This window comes from Terrapene carolina, unplaced genomic scaffold, assembly GCF_002925995.2.
Source record: "Terrapene carolina triunguis isolate 2854851 unplaced genomic scaffold, T_m_triunguis-2.0 Scaffold62, whole genome shotgun sequence".
Lineage (NCBI taxonomy): Eukaryota > Metazoa > Chordata > Testudines > Emydidae > Terrapene > Terrapene triunguis.
In genome coordinates this window covers 24,210,102-24,228,663 of record NW_020664413.1, presented here as the reverse complement: position 1 = coordinate 24,228,663, position 18,562 = coordinate 24,210,102, and the positions used below count along the sequence as shown (strand labels likewise).

Genomic DNA, 18,562 nt, shown 5'->3' with positions numbered 1-18,562 from the left:
ACTTTCTCTACAACATTCCCAAAGTTTTCCTCTTCCTCTCCCTACCTTCAACCCAGGCACTAGTTTGTTCTCTGGTTGATTCCTGTCTGGACTTCTACACCTTGGTGTGGGGCTGGACATGAAGTTAAGAGTAGATTTGGGTGTTTAGTCTAAAGAAAGAAGTAGAAACATGGAAGCATAGACAAGGAAGAAAGAAAGAAAGAAAGAAAGAAAGAAAAGCTGTTCTATAGAAGTTATTTAGGTATGGTAAGAAAGGCAAAGGAAAACCAGAAGAGCACAGTACTTTAAAAATGGAAGGCGGTGAGAGTGTAGGGGAGAATGGTATTATCCACTGAGTAACAGCAAACTGAAGAACAACAAGGAATCAGAAGGAACTGCCAGAATTGTCTAGGAGGTAGTCATTTGCTTTTTTAGGGGAGAAGTTTCCAAATATACTTGAGTAATGAGATATGTCTGTGCCAAACTCACTAGTTGCATCAAAGGCAGCCTATGCTATAGTCTGGGGACTGGGTCAATGATATCTGTCTTTTTCATCACCATGCCCAGCATAGTATAATGCACCATGATAATAGTTACAGATCTGGTATAGGGTGCGGTAAAAATACAAAATAATAAATACATGTTTTAAAAGGTTTATTCGCTTTGCGGCTACTGGAACTCAGTCCAGGCCACTGCTGCAGTAGGATAAGGAAACAATGCAAAAGACAGCAGAATTATTTTGAAGGTCTGTTTAAACAACATTCTGCCGTCTTTATATGTTATTGTGACCAACTGATTCCTCCAGAATTTTGAATTATAGTACAGAAAAGGAAACAATTCCTCTTTTTAAAATCTTATTTGTTATATTCAGGTCTCAAAAATCTGGAATGTAGCCAATGAAATGTATGCATGCAAAGAAGCCCAAAATCAGTAGGATTTAAACACAGCCCCGTTCACTTAGTAAAGCACTTTGTGAATGTTAAGAATCTCATCATCAGCTAGGTAGGAAAGTATTATCTCTACTTTACAGATGAGTAAACTGAGGCAGAGATAAATCATAAAACTAGAACGAATCACAAAATGAGGGCAGGGACATAGTGGGAATATGGACAAAACCTAGAATTCACAAAATAAAACCCTCAGCCTGGAACCCACCAGATGCCTACATTCAGATTTTCAAGATATCGGAGGTATATTGAACAGCAGTAAACTGTGGACAAGCTAAAACATTTTAGAGCTGAAGTTATGAAATCTAGCATTATAATTTGGACTGATTTAAATTACAATTTAATAGAAATCCCTTGCTCAAAAGTAAAATTACTTATTTTCCCATGGTAAAATTTTGGAAATTATTTTTCAGGTATAATTTGTCACATCTTATTCAATAATGACTGACAGAATAAATAAACTATAGTGAGCTATATGTAGTTAGTGCATCCATCCACTGCTCATTTCCTTAGTGAAACACACAACATAACTAACGTCAACACTAACAGACTGTCTACACAAAAGTCACCCACAATACAAAAGAGCAATTAACAGTGATTTTAAAAAAACCACTAGCTTGACAATTATTTCATAACTTTTCATTCTATAACTTTTGTCTGCTAAAATAAATATTACAAAATAGCATTTAAAAATATTTTAATATGTTTTAAGACAATCTTAAAAAATAGTCTCCATGTTATTTTGAAAACAGTATCACACAAGCCATTCTTTAAAAAGTTATACCTTTTATGGCACACACATACAATAGTATATATCGCTGCTAAAAATGTAAGGAATCTCACAAAGCCTATGTCAAGAAATTGCAACGTATGCAATGCATGTTAAACTGAGGTACCAATTCAGCTCCCATTGAAGTCAATAAGAGTTTTCAAATTGTTATCAGTCGGAGCTGGATGAGCCCTAAATGTCTATTTGCACTTGGTTTTCCCATTTGCTTTTTAATGGTCTCCAAGAGTCATTTACTGGGCCAAAGTTAAAAGATCTTCTCACATCACAGATTATCATTAAAAAGTCAACATTCACCAACTGTTCTAGCACACTGGTACCTGAGAGTGAGTTAGTAAGTAAAGTACTTAAACACATGCTTAATTGTAAACACACAAGCAATCCCGTTCACTTCAACAGAATTATCCACGTGCTTTGATGGATTGGGGTGTTATTTCCTAATCTAAGCAAGACACAAAATATAGGTACTAAGTCCTATTGTTTCTTTATATACTTCTTTGAGATCACTTACTTGTAACAGCTACATGGCGGTTTGCTTTCCCTTCATCAATGACATCCATAACTTCTTCAGGACTAGAGACAAACCTCTCTGTGCAGCCCTAGAAACACGTAAATTCAGTATTTAGAAGTATAGAAAATGTGTCTTTGCATCTTTTCATAGTAATGTAAAATGTTCATCTCTCTCAGGCAAAAATAAATATCCAATATGAACCTTCAAGAGAGATATGGCCAAAATCTGCCCTCAAATTGACTTCAGTAGGGTTTGGGGGGGTAACTTGAGAAGATTCTACTCTCAGATTGTATTAAAGGATCAATCAAATCAAACACTCCAAATAAGAGGATTCTATACAATCAGAAAATGCTGAAGTATCAAATAACTTCCATTAGAACCTCTAAATTCTTCTAGATTATTTTCCTCACAATTGCCTACATGTTCAGGGTTTTTATTCTGTAAATTCTATTGCCTCCACATGCACAAAGTGTCATAGGGATAGCTGTGATCGTCTGTATCCACAAAAACAACGAGGAGTCCGGTGGCACCTTAAAGACTAACAGATTTATTTGGGCATACGCTTTCGTGGGTAAAAAACCCACTTCTGGATCTGAAGAAGTGGGTTTTTTACCCACGAAAGCTTATGCCCAAATAAATCTGTTAATCTTTAAAGTATCACCAGACTCCTTGTCTCCCACCCCCCACACACACAAACTGCATGTTAAGGAAGGGGCAAATAGAAATCCCCACATAAAAGCAGAAGCTGGTTTAAGGTGGGGAGAAGGGGAAAATGAACCAAATCAAACATCTGAAAGTCTTCCTTATACCTTTACATATGGAACTCTGTTTTTATCCTCATGTACTGCAAGGTTCGTCTTTGACACTAGAAGAAAGATTACATGTATTGGCAGTATTTCACTTACAAATTCTGTCAATTGTAGGAATGACAAAAGAATAATTTGAACACACTATAACAATTCATTACAAAACTCAAATTCAGAATGAGGATATTTTTTCCTGTTCCTTACTTTAAAAAAGTTACCCTTAATTTCAGGGGAGGGCTTTTTATCTATAATGATTTTTATGGCTGAGAGCTTTTGTTGCACGCTCCAATCAATATAAACATGTATTGAAGAAACATGAAACCAACTTGGATTTCCTGAACAAAGCAAATATTTCAAAGGCTTAATAGAGTTCCAGCCAACTTCACTGCTCTTGTGTTAATATTACAGTTCACCACCACCCCTCATCTCCAGACTAATTGAATAGGTGCAGGCTGGAACAACAGTTGAAAGAATCTATTTTTTTTTAATGTTTCCAAGTTCTTCTAACCAATAGAAACATAGTAAAACACTGATTAAAGCTTGGTCTATTCTCATACTCTGGGCTAAAATTTAACTATGTAAATCTAACCTAACTTCTGACAAATACTGTATAAAGTCTGCATTTCAATTGCAAACTGGCTGTAAGTCATGAGGTTTACATGTACAGCATGCATGAAAATAACATTAGTTTGCAGGACTCAGAAGTAGTCTGGTTGGCAAGAAAATACAAAATCTCAGAAGTCTGTAGCTTATAAGCAAGCTATGAATATCTACACTGGACACAAATGCACTTCTGGCACTTGGATTTTGTACACCACTGAAGCATCCTCATTTACACAGAAAAGCTGTGGCACACAGTGTCTCAACTATTCAAATGCCTCTTCTAATCAGGGCCGGCTCCAGGCACCAGCTGAACAAGCAGGTGCCTGGGGCGGCCAAGGGAGAGGGGCGGCACCTGAGGCAATTCGGGGGCGGCAGGTCCCTCACTCCCTCTAGGAGCAAAGGACCTGCCGCTGTACTGCCCCGCCGATCGCGGCTTTTTTTTTTTTTTTTGCTTGGGGCGGCAGAAATGCTGGAGCCGGCCCTGCTTCTAATATCATAAAATAAAAGAGCCAGATAATCAGATAACCTAAACCAGTTTAAATAAAATTTAGAAATTCAGTCTTTCAGCTGTAAATGTAATTCAAGCTTTTCAATACAACAGCATTGAATCAATTATAAACAGGAAAGAAACACATTCCCCAAACTCCCCACAACCCAGCCAGTGGGGAACAAAAAAGCATGCTGTTACTTACCATCAAGTAAGTCCCTTATTTTGTCCAAGTAAATTTCAAAGTAAGAAACCTAGTGCAAAACAAGTATTTGTTTTAGATTTATAGCACTGACTCAAAACTGTTCTTCTTTACTTGCACTGTCATATCTATGAAAATAAGAGGATGCAAATGACTCAACTAAAAAGGTGTCCAGTACTACCCAGTGAAGAGTAATTTCACACTGGCCCATCAACAAAATAAGGTGAATAAATCTACCTTTGTTCTTTTCTTTCACAAGTCTCTTCAGACATGCAGAATTGAAAATGCAAATTGAGATAGCAGAAAATTAACAAGCTCAAATGTTACCTTAGCATATGTATTTACCTTAGCATATGTAGTAGAAGGTACCACTTTGACATTTGTAAAAGCTATACTGATGTACATTACAAGAAGACACTTAGCAGGTTTAGTACAACATCTGTATTAAACTAGTTAATCCAAGTTAAGACCATCCTTAAAGTTAAGCACCTGCATAAGCGCTTTCTCAATCAGGACCAAAAGGAGGAGTGAGCTGAAGAGAAACAATGCTTTGTTTAAAAATAAAAATTGGGAGAGAAAATGTACAAAAACCTCAAAATAAAGGGCTAACTCAGCATTGGCATAAACAAACAAAACCCCATTTAAGTTAATGGAGTTGTGGCTACTAGTATCTGGATTAGTTTTGTCCAATGAATGAGTATTTGTATAGTTAGGCTCTGTTTTATCTGAATAATTTTATTTTAAGGAAAAAATAAGCTACACTCATAACTCTGTTGCCAATTTGTTTTAGCGTGACAAAAGTTTCTTTATCATTTACTGTAGCAGTGCTGCTGTAGGCAATTAAGGGATAACTTTATATTGTCAACTTATTTTGACATGTAATTATATCTATTGTAGGTCAGCTCCATTACATTTGTAATGGAACAAAATCTTTGTTTTCCTAGAGTTCACACCAAAGGCTAAAATGGTTAAATAGATGGCACTACTAAGTAGATGAGATTTAATAAGGCAATGATTGGCAAGAAAGAAGTCTAGAAGATATGCCATCATTCATTACAGGAAAAGACATGAACAAAGCTCATAGGTCTCAATTACAGTCTCCTCCTGGACACCAAAAAAGTTTCAGACTTACACATTCAAGTCAAGAGATGAAAGAGTGAAAAAAAAAACGGATTTCATCATAAGCAGCTGAGCTGGTTGAAGTTTTTTTGTTTGAAGTAATTTGTCAAAAAGCCCAAGACAGTACCTACATTAATATTTCCTGTTTATTTTGTCAGCAGCTACACATTAAACTCCGTGTTCTATGGTTGATAAGCCATTAAACCAAATGTGAAGTTTTCAGAATGTGCCTCCTTATTTACTCTGTTTGACTGGATAATACACTACAATCCATTTTGTTAGGGTCTTTTTATTGCAGATCTCATTAATTTTTAAAATTAAATCTCTTTCAAAGTATTAGCTATTCAGGCAGAACAGTCAGGGTAGTTGCGTTATTGGGTAAAAGATTTTAATGGAATAATTCTTATTATTTAATGAAACCAGCTTACTGCATGCATTTTAAAACGAATTTCTGATATTAACAGCCATTGGAAGATTCCATTCTAGGCCATTCGAAATCCTGTCCAACCCACTTGCTCTAAGGCTTTGCCAACACTAGCAATATTCAAACCCGTAAGTCACAAATGCTGTAACTCTACCACCTAGCCCACTCCATGCTAGCATTTTCCATCATTGCTACCACTGATGGAGAATCACCAATGATTAACTACAGGTCTACATTTTGTTAATGCAGTTGCACCCAAAGCTACAGGGATTCTACCCATATTTTTATACTATGCTATGCAAGTGGCATGCAAGTGACTCTAATCCAACTAACTGGCCCAGAATTTAAACTAAATTGACTTCTAGACACATTTCAACAAGAGATTGTTATAGCTTAAACAAACAGGTTTTAAAACTGAAATTTAGTGGCATGGCTTTAAGTGTCTGGGAATAACAAGAAGATATGTTTATATATACACACACACACTAGTCACTATGGGCTATGTGACAGCACTCCCTTCTGCAGTCTGCAATCAAGGGGAGTTTTGCCTGAGTAAGGAGAGATGACTATGGCTCCATGCTTTCCAAAGACCTTGAGCCTCATGCCTCAAAACATTCACTTATCCCATGTAGAAATAAATAAATAAATAAATACTGATAATTTGTTATTGTATAACACCTATAATCAGAGGACCTCAAAGCAATCTGCAAACATTAATGCTAATAAATTAATCCTTGTAACTGCACTGTGAGGAGGTAAGAATCCCTGTGTTAGAAAAAGGGAAATGTAAGCACACAACGCTTAAAACTACTTGCTCCAATCAGTGGCAGAGATGGGAGTAAACTTTAGGTTGCTCAAGCCCCATTCTCCTCATTTTTCAGGCTAGCACTCTAATTGACACCATCAATCTGTTTAATACATTTTTTACAAGTGATTACTGGGTAACGTGGATCACAAATTTAGGCTTTGAACAATAAAATAAATCAGAAAATAAACGTTTTTTTTTAAACTTTACAGATGTGTTCTCACAATAGTTAAAAGCATTATTTCCGCCCCCTACTTCAATTACTAGAGCAGCGCTCAAAGACAGATTTCTGCCAGTTAAATCTCTCAGACCTGTGATTTACTTGACACATTTACCAGAGTAGTAAGCAGTAATACCAAGCTCTTATATTACACTTTTATTCAGTAGAACGTAAAGCACTTTATAAAGGAGGTCAGTATCATTATCCCCATTTTACAGATGGGGAAATTGAGGCACAGAGGTGAAAAGACTTTGTCCAAGATCATCCAGCAGCCCAGTAGTACAGCTAGGGTGGGGAGGGGGGGGGAAAAGGGTGTTCCGGGCTGGGACCGAAGAGTTCGGCGGGCAGGAGCGGGATTAAGGCTGGGGCAGGGGGTTGGGACGCGGGAGGAGGTCAGGAGTGCAGGCTCCAGATGGTGCTTACCTCAAGCGGCTCCCAGAAGCAGCAGCATGTGCCCCTCTGGCTCCTAAGCGGAGGCGCAGTCAGGCGGCTCCATGCACCGCCCCGTCTGCAGGTGCTGCCCCTGCAGCTCCCATTGGCCACGGTTCCTGGCCAATGGGAGCTGCAGAGCTGACGCTTGGGCGGGGGCAGTGTGCGGAGACCCCTGGCTGCTCCTATGTTTATGGGGGACATGCCGCTGGTTCCAGGAGCCGCGTGGAGCCACGGCACATGCAGAGTGGGGCAAGCCTCCAACCCCGCTCCCCAGCTGCAACAGAGCAAGCCCCCAACCCCACTCCCTAGCGGGAACTCGATGGCCAGATTAAAAGGTCTGATGGGCCGAACACAGCCCGCGGGCCGTAGTTTGCCCACCCCTGCTCTATAGTCTCTCACTAAAGTGCCATGCATATCAAATTGTTAATAACCAATAACAAGGGCTGATCTGAAACACCATGTATTTGAGTTAGGGAAGCAATATAGAAAAACAGTGCATTATACTATTACAGAGATCTGAAAGAAATACAAAAAGAAAAAAAACTCAGCAAGGATATTTTCCATAGCCTAACTACAGCAGACACAACTATATCGGATTCCTGTACAAAAACCTATTTTATATTAATGGGTCTTTGAATCACCTAAGGAAAATGAAAAATCCTGCAGTGAAATGTTACATTTTGTAACAAGATTGAGTTTTTACCATCCAGTTCATTGTCTTCCATCTGACCCATTACATAACAAGTCATTCTGCATTTACCTTTATGTGAAACTCCAGGTTTTCATCCATGGAATAGATGTGATCAAAGATGTCATGTGCAATTCTTGGAATTATTCCCATTAACTGATGGTCGTGCAGCTTCCCCTAAAGACACAATGGAAAACTGTAACTTGGAAAGGGTTGTTTGTGTGTCAAAATAGAGAAGGCCTTCCTCAAACAAATCTTCACACAGTGGGCACCTCTGAACACGTCCCCTGCTCTCTAGGGATTTGCTTGATGTAAAACACACATTAAAAGGTGGCAGAGTGACTCAATGTGTTAGCACTCTTCACTCTACAAAGTGCCCACTAGTTTTGTCAGTTGCCGGCATTCTGTGCAGAATGCTCTCCTACTGCCAATCACACCATCCAACTCCGATTTAACTCGGAGAAAACACACAAACAAAACCCACTCAGAAAATATGGAATGGTCTTCCTGGTTAAATTGAGATGTATGGAAACCTGCAGAAAAGAAAAACCTCCTGACGCTGCATTCATCAGACTCTATTCTACCACTTCCCTGGTGCAGGCAGCTAAAAAGGAATCTGGGAAGGCGGGTATTTTGGTTACACTGTGGCTTGATTTTGTTGGGCCAGCTGCCAAGATGCACAGTCTTGCAAACAGGACCATTCTCTTAGCGGGCACAGCCAGCTTCCTATGCCCTATCAAGCAGCTCCAAATATTAAGTAAAAACAGGTTTCAGAGTAGCAGCCGTGTTAGTCTGTATCCGCAAAAAGAACAGGAGTACTTGTGGCACCTTAGTCTCTAGAGTCTCTTAGAGACTAAGGTGCCACAAGTACTCCTGTTCTTTTTAAGTAAAAACAGTTTCCCTAACTGCATGACATCTTTCTGTTGCTTTCCTTTATACAGATGAGTAACCTTAAAAGTGAATTATGATCAGAGCTTGAAACAAAATCTTTCTATGAAAATAGCAGAAAAATATCTCACACCTTGTGCAGTCATTTACATTCACACATAGTTAAAGAAAGGGCCTGATGATACAATAGAAAGGATTTTTTCCAGTGATTATGAAATATTATTGAAACATATGGACTCAAGAAAGATATGGTCTGCAAAAACAAACCCCATAAAAGTGTTAACATCACTAATAAAAATGGTCAACATCAGAGAAGATGTTGATTTCAGTATCATACCGCTACTTTTAAAAATTGGGTAGATGTCCATGTTGCTATGAATCATGAGAAATCATTTTAAAAATATAATCAGTAGTCATTTCTATGAGTAAAACCCATTTCAACTGTAAAAGCAACACACACAAAAAATCAGAGCAAGTTAGGAAGAAAAGACTGTGAATTTACAGACTAGTTATATAGCTTTTTATATAATGTACAAATTTCTGGATCTTAGTGGTTTGTCATATACAACTGTCCTACCAATCAGTCAGCTATTATTACTGTTTTCAGATACAGTCCCTGTAGACACAACTTGCTGCATTTAAATACACTGGAGCGGGTGGAGTGACAGTCATCTTATAAACATTAAGCCAGTATGACAGAAATTAAACATGAAAACTGGTACGTTCTATATATAGCAGTCTATCTCAAGGATTTTGTTCAAAGTGTCCACTAGTTTTCTGCCCTTGAATTACAGATCCTAGGGAAAAATAGAATCAATTATACTGCTACATGCCCCTTCCTAGAAAAGCAGAACTCAGCTATATTTAGACCATTAATATTCAACTAATGTTAAAACGTGTATGTGTTTTGGTATTTATACAAAGTTAACGTTAGCCACTATATAGTTTGGCTTGGAAGAATTAGATTTTTACTGGTAAATGTTAGTAAACATGATTTCAACGTACAAATACAAACAACTGTAAAAGTATTTCCATCGACAGTAATTAAAATTTACAGATAAGCAAGCTAAGAAAAATGCTGCCTGACAACTTTGTGTTTGATTTAATTATATTTACTCTGTATAAATTGACAATTTGTGATTTAATGATCATAAAGTTTACACTTTTTGAATCTCAATGTCTGTCATTAAATAACTGTCTCATCTCCTCATAATTTCCCACAACTTGGAACATTTAAATCAATAAAAATTTAAAAAAACAAACAAACAAAAACTTAAACCCCATAATTTCACACAACTGAAAATTTAAATCAATGCAAGTAGAAATGCTCAAAATAGACGTTGACATTATCTGATGGGAAAAAAAATCAAATTCTGCCAAGCCTATATGTGTGGCAACCCTTTCAGTTCCTCAAAGAATGAGAAGCCTGCATTGCTCAGTACAGTGGTTCACTGCAGTCAGTGAGAAGGAAAATAGAGGTCATATATTAAATTAAAAATAAATTGTTTTTGAATCCCTAATTATTTTGGGGGTCGGGGGAGGGAGTGGAGATGATCCACGCTTTACCTTGCCACCAAAGGGCTCATGCCTCATTGCCTATGTCTTTGCCATTAAGACATGCTATTACTGAACTGGCACTGCAGTATAACTTTAATGCCATTAATTCCTGCCCTTTGGATCAGTCTGCAATCAGCTTTGCTAGCACACCCTGCCCTATAGTACTGCTTGGAGTGTGCTTTCTCTAATGGGAAGAGAATATCTTACACACACCCCAAATAAATGACAATATAAAAACATAAAATAAAAAGTTCTCCTTTCCTTAATGAGCTCTCATGCTCCACCCTCTCCTTACATACATAGGCCAGTCCCAGAAAACAAAGGGTCTATGTGAAAAAAGATAAATGAAGTGTGCATGCAAATTGAAAACCCAGAATACACTTTGTAATCCTCTTCTAGGGCCAGGCCCTGTTTCCATTGAGGTCAATAGGAACTTTCTTCAATAGAAGCAATATCATGCTCACAAAGACAATAAAATTTTTTCTCCTGCCGCACAGAAATAACTTTTTTCAAGAGGCTTAGCATAGTGGGATTTATTAACATTTGCACCTTGTGATGCACTGAAAGAGGAGGAAATTTTATTCTATTTCACTATAAATCGAGTTTCACTAAAATCAGAGTTCACTGAAGCAGGTTTCACTGTATTAGAATTAAAAAAAAAAAAAATTATTCATATCAATGTTGGAAGGCAAGAGAAACCAAGGTGGCCTAGTCACACAGAAGTTAAAGCTACAAAACTCTCATTGTTCCAGTTGTAACCTCAAGAATGGTTTAGAGGAAAGTTCTACAGCTGCCATCCTGACAGTGCTGTCAGTGAACACACCAAAACAGCAATGCTTTGCTCATTAAAACCCTTCATTTTAATAAGAACATTATTTCCCACATTTTAACATGGGCGACAAGCAGCAGCTAGTGAACTGTAACACTGAGACAGTGCTCTTATTTCAGGCCGTTGACACAATAACGAGGACCTATGGCAGACTTGCTTCTGAAGAGTCTAGCGTGAGCTCAAAGCCCATATGAATCAACTGAATATAAACTTACGTGAGATTAGTGGACAAAAGAAAAGGTACCTCCCTACACAGATTGATACGAGTCTTATCTAGTTCAATGTGGCTCTCTCAGGCTTCCCTATACAAGTTACAAATGCAAGACATGGGTTTACCAGAGCTCCATTGTATTACTTTGTCCTGTTAAGTGTAACACTGAAATGTGAGATATTTCACATATATTACAGAAAATCCACCATAAAAGCTTCACCTTAAGGATTTAATATTTCTTCTATTTTAGATCAGCTTATGTATTTCCCCCTTTAAAGTATTGTAATGGCATTACAAGAGGATGTTGGGTTAAAAAGAGGGATTAAAGCTGAAAACAGACATGATTCCTCTTTAAATGTGACAGGTGGCTTTATTAATTTTTTTTAAAATTAAAAAAAAAAAAAGGAAGAAAATGCCCCTTTTTCCACAGCGGGCAGTTTTCCTTATCAGAGTCTGTAATTCTGAATATAAATTGACTTGAAGAAATCTTTCCTCATAGTATGTGAAAGCACCAGCTCAAGCCCTGCAGACATTTTGATTTAATTACATTATGAGCTGGTGGGATGACTGAATAATCCACCATCTGTGTGGATTGAGTTGATGTTTCCTCTCCCCTCCCAGCCCTCAATTTACAAAAGGAAGTAAGGGCAGACTTAGGCTACGTCTTCACTACAGGGGGGGGGGGTCGATTTAAGATATGCAAATTCAGCTACGCGAATAGCGAAGCTGAATTCGACGTATCGCAGCCGACTTACCCCGCTGTAGGGACGGTGGCAAAATCGACCTCTGCGGCTTCCCGTCGACGGCGCTTACTCCCACCTTCGCTGGTGGAGTAAGAGCGTCGATTCGGGGATCGATTGTCGCGTCCCGATGGGACGCGATAAATCGATCCCCGAGAGGTTGATTTCTACCCGCCGATTCAGGCGGGTAGTGTAGACCTAGCCTTAATTAGACATGAGCCATCACTGCTCTGTAAAGGAGCAATTGTGGCAAACAAACAGCCATTCTACAAGCACCTGAAAACAAAACAAAAAAATTAAAAAGCTGAAGAAAATATTACTGGCTTTCTCCCTACACCTTTAGGTTAATTAGGTCACTTGTATTAATCATTCAGAAAATCTGCTTGATGCTGCTAAACAAGTTTGAGTAAGACTTCTTTCCTGGTTGGAGCTGCTTCTTTCACAGCCCTCTATTTACGGTTTGTAGCTTGAACTGAAAATATGCTGGAAAAACGTTATCCAGCTTCTTATATACTGACTTTGGGAGGCTCTTGCTGTGAGACAGATCTCAGCCCAACACTCAGACTGCATCACGTGTAAGTAAACCCATCACACAATTAAATGTTTGCAGAGATTCAGAGGATTAGATCAAGAGATCAAAATATCATCTAACTGCCTGTGCTTGTAGGGTACCATCCCCTTGTTAAGGGTAAGATGCCCTGAGGCTGCAGACCACATTATACTTCTCTAGGCTGGAAACGTGGATACACTCAGGACTTCAGCCTTTGGCCTTGCTTTCCTCTCTTCAAGAGCAATGATTCAAATGCTCAGCTTTTTATGCTGCAGCATGCGTGAGTAGAATTCCCATAAGAGGATTGCAAATGAGAAAAACAAAAATTGAAAGATGAATTTTCACAATGCTGCATTCAAGATGAGTACACAAACCCTTATTATTGCTTTTGTTGTGTGATTAACAAATCCCATTCTAAACCTCTAAAAATACATACATCTAACCTGGTATGATAAATCTGGAGAAGCTGCAGTTTGCACTTGTCATTCACTGTTCCTTATGTCAGCTACTTATCAATAAAAACCCTTGAGAAAATTCTACACTGAAGAAATCTCTACAAGCATTATAAACAAGACATATGTATGTCTTCTTACATGCCATTTGTATGCCACAGAAGTACAATTCATTTTTCTAGGCATCCAGATTCTCTGAAGTAACCGATTCCATTTAATTCCCAAATTCCTAGTCAATTACAATCAAATATTGCTACTTTACCTCCATAGTATGTGTTTTTCCCGAAGATGTCTGTCCATAAGCAAAAATTGTTCCATTGTAGCCTTCAAGAACATCTGCAGGAAAGAAGAAAATAATCAAAATCCACATTGTTGTCTTAAATACTGCATTTTCAGAAAAGTGTTTAGCAAATCACTATTTACATTGATCAAAATTCAATAAGAAAATGAAGAAATTTGTGGAAAGAAACAGAAAAGCACATAGATGCACCGAGTCACTATGTTAATGAAAAAAGTGGGATTTGATTTCTTTACAACAAGATCTAATTTAGATAATTAGAAAATTATTTATACACCCTAAATTTATCAAATACTGGAGAGAAAATGAAAAACTCAGATATAAGTTTGATACTTACCATTTCCCATACCCATGGCATTGGCAATATTTACAGCTTCATTAATTTTCCAGGGAGTAGTGGGGAGGGGGCAGCCTGAGAGCTGGAGGATTTGGGGTTTATTTTATTCTGATTATATTTGCTGGTGAATATTTATCTGTTAAGGCAGGATAAACAATCCTTTATAATGTGTTATTAGCACTATGTTTTTAATTTATAGAATGGACGCCTATAGAAGTTTTTATAAAAACTAAAAAGAAATTAAAAAATGGAGTAACCAGAAAGTTCTAAACAATGAGTTATCACACAAAAGATAAGCACTCTAAAAACCAGAAACATACCAATAAGTATTAGTTTCTACAAATCTAAATACAGGAATCTGCAAGGAGTGTTAGCCAGGTGAAAGCTCATTTACCCATGAGAGTAGGAAGCTTTCCTGGGCAATGGCCATCTACTTACAGCAGCTTTTATTACAAAACACTAAAATATACACACCACTTAAAATTCTAACCCTTATGGCTGCCAGTAAACAAGCAAACCAAATTATTGAATATGAATTGAGTATAACCAAATGTAGTGCTGTCTTCCTAGGTCTCTGCAGAGGGACAGCACCAGAGCCTCTGTGGCTGCTCAGAGTTTCCCTATACTACCACAGAGTAAAAAATGAACATCTTCTCAGTTTCTATTGCTGTACTTTCACTCAGCAGTTGCAGAGGCAGGCACTGGAGCCAACGTAGCCCACACCCTCTCTGGATAGTACAGACCCGGCATGGACACTGGGTACTTACTCTGCCCACTAGCCTGCTCTGAAGCTCACACAGGTGTCTTCACTGCAGTAGGATTCAAGCTAGCCTGGGTTGGCTCACCTGTACACAGTTTTTGCTGTGTAGTTATACCCTCAGTGTGGCACGGTGTCCCATTCTGACACACCTGTTGCCACTGAGGAGCGGTATAAAGTATCAGAGACATGTCACCTGCCACTGTAGCAGCCAGGAGGGGAGGGGGAAAGAGAGAAAGAGAGAGAGACCGCGTATGTGTACACAAGAAATAAAAATGCTCCCCTACCCTTCTAGCATGCAGAGAAGGCTGAATGGAGACTTCAAATTGGTCAACCAACTATGAGCTGGAGACTGGTTTAAAAAAATAAAACAGAGTCCCAAGCAGGGTCCAGGGACAATAACTTGGTAGGAACTCCAGTACTCGGTCCTTTCTCTGGTGCATACAGTATGAGGGGAAATGAATCCTCACCTCGGCACTGCCCTTTGACAATGGGCCCTCCATCTTTCCTAGCAGTCTTTGGTTTTTAGGTTTAGTCCTCTCTGGCTATTAGGTATCTGATAAGATTTCCAACCTCTGTTTCTGTGCAGGTTGATGGGTATCAGGAGGGTACGTGCATGGAGGGGCCCAGAGAGAAGAAGAGAGAGATTAACAGGAAGGATACGTTAGGAGGGAGATGGAGATGAAGAGGTGAAAGTGAGACAAGAAAGAGAAAATACAGGGAGACAGTTGAAAATATAAATGAACAGGAAAGCAGAAAAAAAAAAAAAAAAAAAAGGAGGGAGTAGAGACTGAAGACAACTCAAGCAAAGAGACACCATGATTGATATACAATAAGATTGAAAAAGGAAAAGGAGCAAAGTTATATTTTTTAAAATATATTAAAAAGAAAGTTGATTGGTACAATGTTATAGTTCAATACAGCACACAACAGTACATAATTGTTTATTTACAATGTAAGCGGGATCTTCAGGCGGGGGGGGGGGGGAGATATACACAGGTGTTCGTAACACGCATGGATTTTTAAGAACTCAGGCTAGTAGTCCTGGGTAAATTTTTCAGGTCCTGAAATCAAATAATCAGATAATAATGCAGAGCACCAGAGTATCTGTGCATCAAGGTGATTAAAATACATTTGCACTCAGATCATCTTATCTCCTCTTTCCATATATAAAAATATCACAGAAATAAAATGTAGCTTTCCCCTTCCCTAGCGAGAGAAGGCCTGTAATAAATTCACAAATGGAAAAAGAGTATGAAAAGAACTCTACTCTGGTATAAACAAACTAGTCCATGAATTCAGCCCAGCCCATTATATTTACCAAGGGGCCTCTAAACAGGTCTGAGTTTCTCTTTATTATTTCACAACATTCATTCAGAATTCCCTTTTGGAAGAAGCATCTTATTGATTTGCAGTTAAATGAAGCGTGAGCTCAGGCAGACAGAAATGCCTATAGCAGTATTAGCCTGAATATTATAGAGACAACAGCCTTCCCAGAGGTCTGGTTGCAGCTAGCCTTCAATTATTTATAGGCCCTGATTCTGACTACCATTATACCTGCCTACACCAAAACTAAACAAATTCACTTGTAATTTCCTGGGTGCGATTTTAATGCCACTTTTCTAGAAAGCTTGAGGCGCATCAGACAAGGTGTTTAGAAGGTCTGATGGTTAGAGGGGGGATTCTCTCATTTAACATTTTCTTAACTTTTGTGGATAATCAAAACTTTAAAATGGCTTGCCCTAGAAACTCAAATGTTGAGTTTCTATCTGTTAGTCTAGGCAATCGACAATGCCTGGGGCAGCCTAGGAGGGCTGTCGTGGGTGGCTGGATAGGGAGGAATGCCTAAAGCAATGAGAATCTGGGAAATAGCTGTGGTGGTAGTGAAAGCGGGAGGGAGAACCAGAGTTGACCTTAGGGGTGGGCGACAGCCCAGGGCGCCATATTTGAGGTGGGGGGGTGCCATGGTGAAGAGGCAAGGGCGGCGGGTGAAGCTTCCCTTGGGCCCCCCCAGCCACTGCTCGCAACGTCCCTCCTCTCCTCCCCTCCCTCTCCCAAGGCGGGGGAGGGCTCATAGGGAGGAGAGGAAGGAAATGGCAAGGAGGGGGGCCTTGCTGGGGAAGGGGGTGGAGGAGAAATGCAGCGAGCTGCGGAGGTCTCACGGAAAGGGGGTGGAGGAGAGGAGGGTCACACAAGGTATGGCTTGTGAGATATTTAAAAATTCAGTTTGCTGAACAATAATATCATGCCAAAATACACATAACATTATCTCTAAAGTTATGAACATAAGCACGTTTCCAAGATAAGTCTGGGGAGAGGCTATGCCCGTTCCTCAGAGACAAAGGGCAAGCTGACGCCTCAGCCAGGTGTCAACAAGGCTGATGGACCATGATGTGCTAAGTGGCCATTTTTTGGCAAGGAAGGGGGCGGGGACAAAAATGTACATCTTAGCAAAAATACTGCATGGAGCTTCCTTTCTTCACCAGACTGCCTCTCCCCTTGGCTCCCAGGTGGAACTGCTTCTGAGAGGGAGGGGGGACAGGGCTATAAAAAGAAGGGGCAGACAGCCCAAGAGATCCCTCTCTCTCTCTCCCTTCCCACCTCATTCTCTTTACCTGTGAAGACAAAAGGAAACAGCCATTGGACTCTGGAGGAGGAGTCCTGACCTGAGAGTTTGGTCAGTAATCTGCTGCAGCATATGGTGGGAAACTTTGCTTGAATCTAATATAGTTTGTCAAGTTCAGCACTAAAAGACATTTTATTTTTATTGTAACCACTTCTGACTTGTATGCCTCATTACTTATACTACAAATCTGTCTTGTTATAGTTAATAAACTTGTTTTACTGTTTTATCTAATCTATTGTATTTAAATTGGAGTGTCTGGGTACTCTATTTAAAATAATAAAATAGCATAGTATTCCCTTAAAGGTATAATGGACTAAATATATTTGTAATGTCCAGGAGAGGGCTGGGCAGTACAGACCATACATTTCTGGGGAACAGCTGGAACTGGGGGTATGTTGGGGTCACCCTGCAGCATAGCCAAGGCTGGTAAGAGCCAAGGCATGGCTGGCTGCAGCACACAGCCATATCTGGGAGTGACTACGTGCTGGAGGCTGTTTGTTTGTGAGCCGTCCAGGTTGGAGGCTACAGCAGCAAAGCATTATAAGGGGCACCACAGATTACAGGGCAGGGTGACACAGCTATTCATTAGTCTGGATTGTGCCCCCTATGTCATAATGGTATATTACACAATTGATATACAACCTTCACTGGCTCCAAAATTAAATACAGCATTTGCTTCAAGGGGTTGGTCCTGACCACTACAGCCCTGAAAGTTCTAGGTTCAGGTTCTCTCACACCACATTCGGATGGATGTGTGCACACGCATATATACACTTGGTTCTTATCACTTTCTATTTTCTCTCCCTTTCTCTCAATCTGTTTTCTGCCCTTTTGGCTTGTAATCTCTCTGTGACATGAATTATCTTCCTCTACTCTGAGATAGAGCCTAGAACATTTAAGGTTCTGCTGCAATATATAAACAAAGAGGGTTCCACAATGGAAAGCTTTCCACGTAAAATGTCCTCTTCCTTTGTGAGAGAGATTTTTGCTTTGGCCTTTGTCAGTTATATTGCCTTTGGTGACTGCAGCTCCTGCAAAGAGTCATGGAGTGAGAAGTGGTCTGTACACATTTACACACACACACACACACACACACACACACACACACACACACACACACTCGAGTGCCCCTCTTCTGAGTCATCATTAATTCCTGACCCAACCCGTCTCTATAAACACATTTTAAGTGTTATTCTTTTCTTCAAACTCTAAAATCCAAATGAAGCTAATCCTTAATCCAGGATATCCCCCTGTACCCACATGCCTGCCCTCCCTGCTTCCCTCCATCGACACAGTGAGCTCAGCCA

The 18,562-nt window shown here is 39.4% G+C and overlaps 1 protein-coding gene across 3 annotated transcripts in view; it reads right to left on the bottom strand.

The window, feature by feature from the left end:
- The window catches only part of KIF5C (kinesin family member 5C), a 110,018-nt gene that overhangs the window by 51,112 nt on the left and 40,344 nt on the right, over positions 1–18,562 (bottom strand). For 2 of the 3 annotated variants that reach the window (XM_029910567.1, XM_029910568.1), the window contains exons 3-7: positions 13,500–13,573; positions 8,083–8,187; positions 4,326–4,374; positions 3,034–3,089; positions 2,225–2,312 (exon numbers count right to left, since the gene is read on the bottom strand). In XM_029910567.1, coding sequence (XP_029766427.1) covers positions 2,225–2,312; positions 3,034–3,089; positions 4,326–4,374; positions 8,083–8,187; positions 13,500–13,573 — 372 coding nt within the window. The remainder of the gene's footprint in view (positions 1–2,224; positions 2,313–3,033; positions 3,090–4,325; positions 4,375–8,082; positions 8,188–13,499; positions 13,574–18,562) is intronic. The other variant, XM_029910569.1, reaches the window with a different exon arrangement.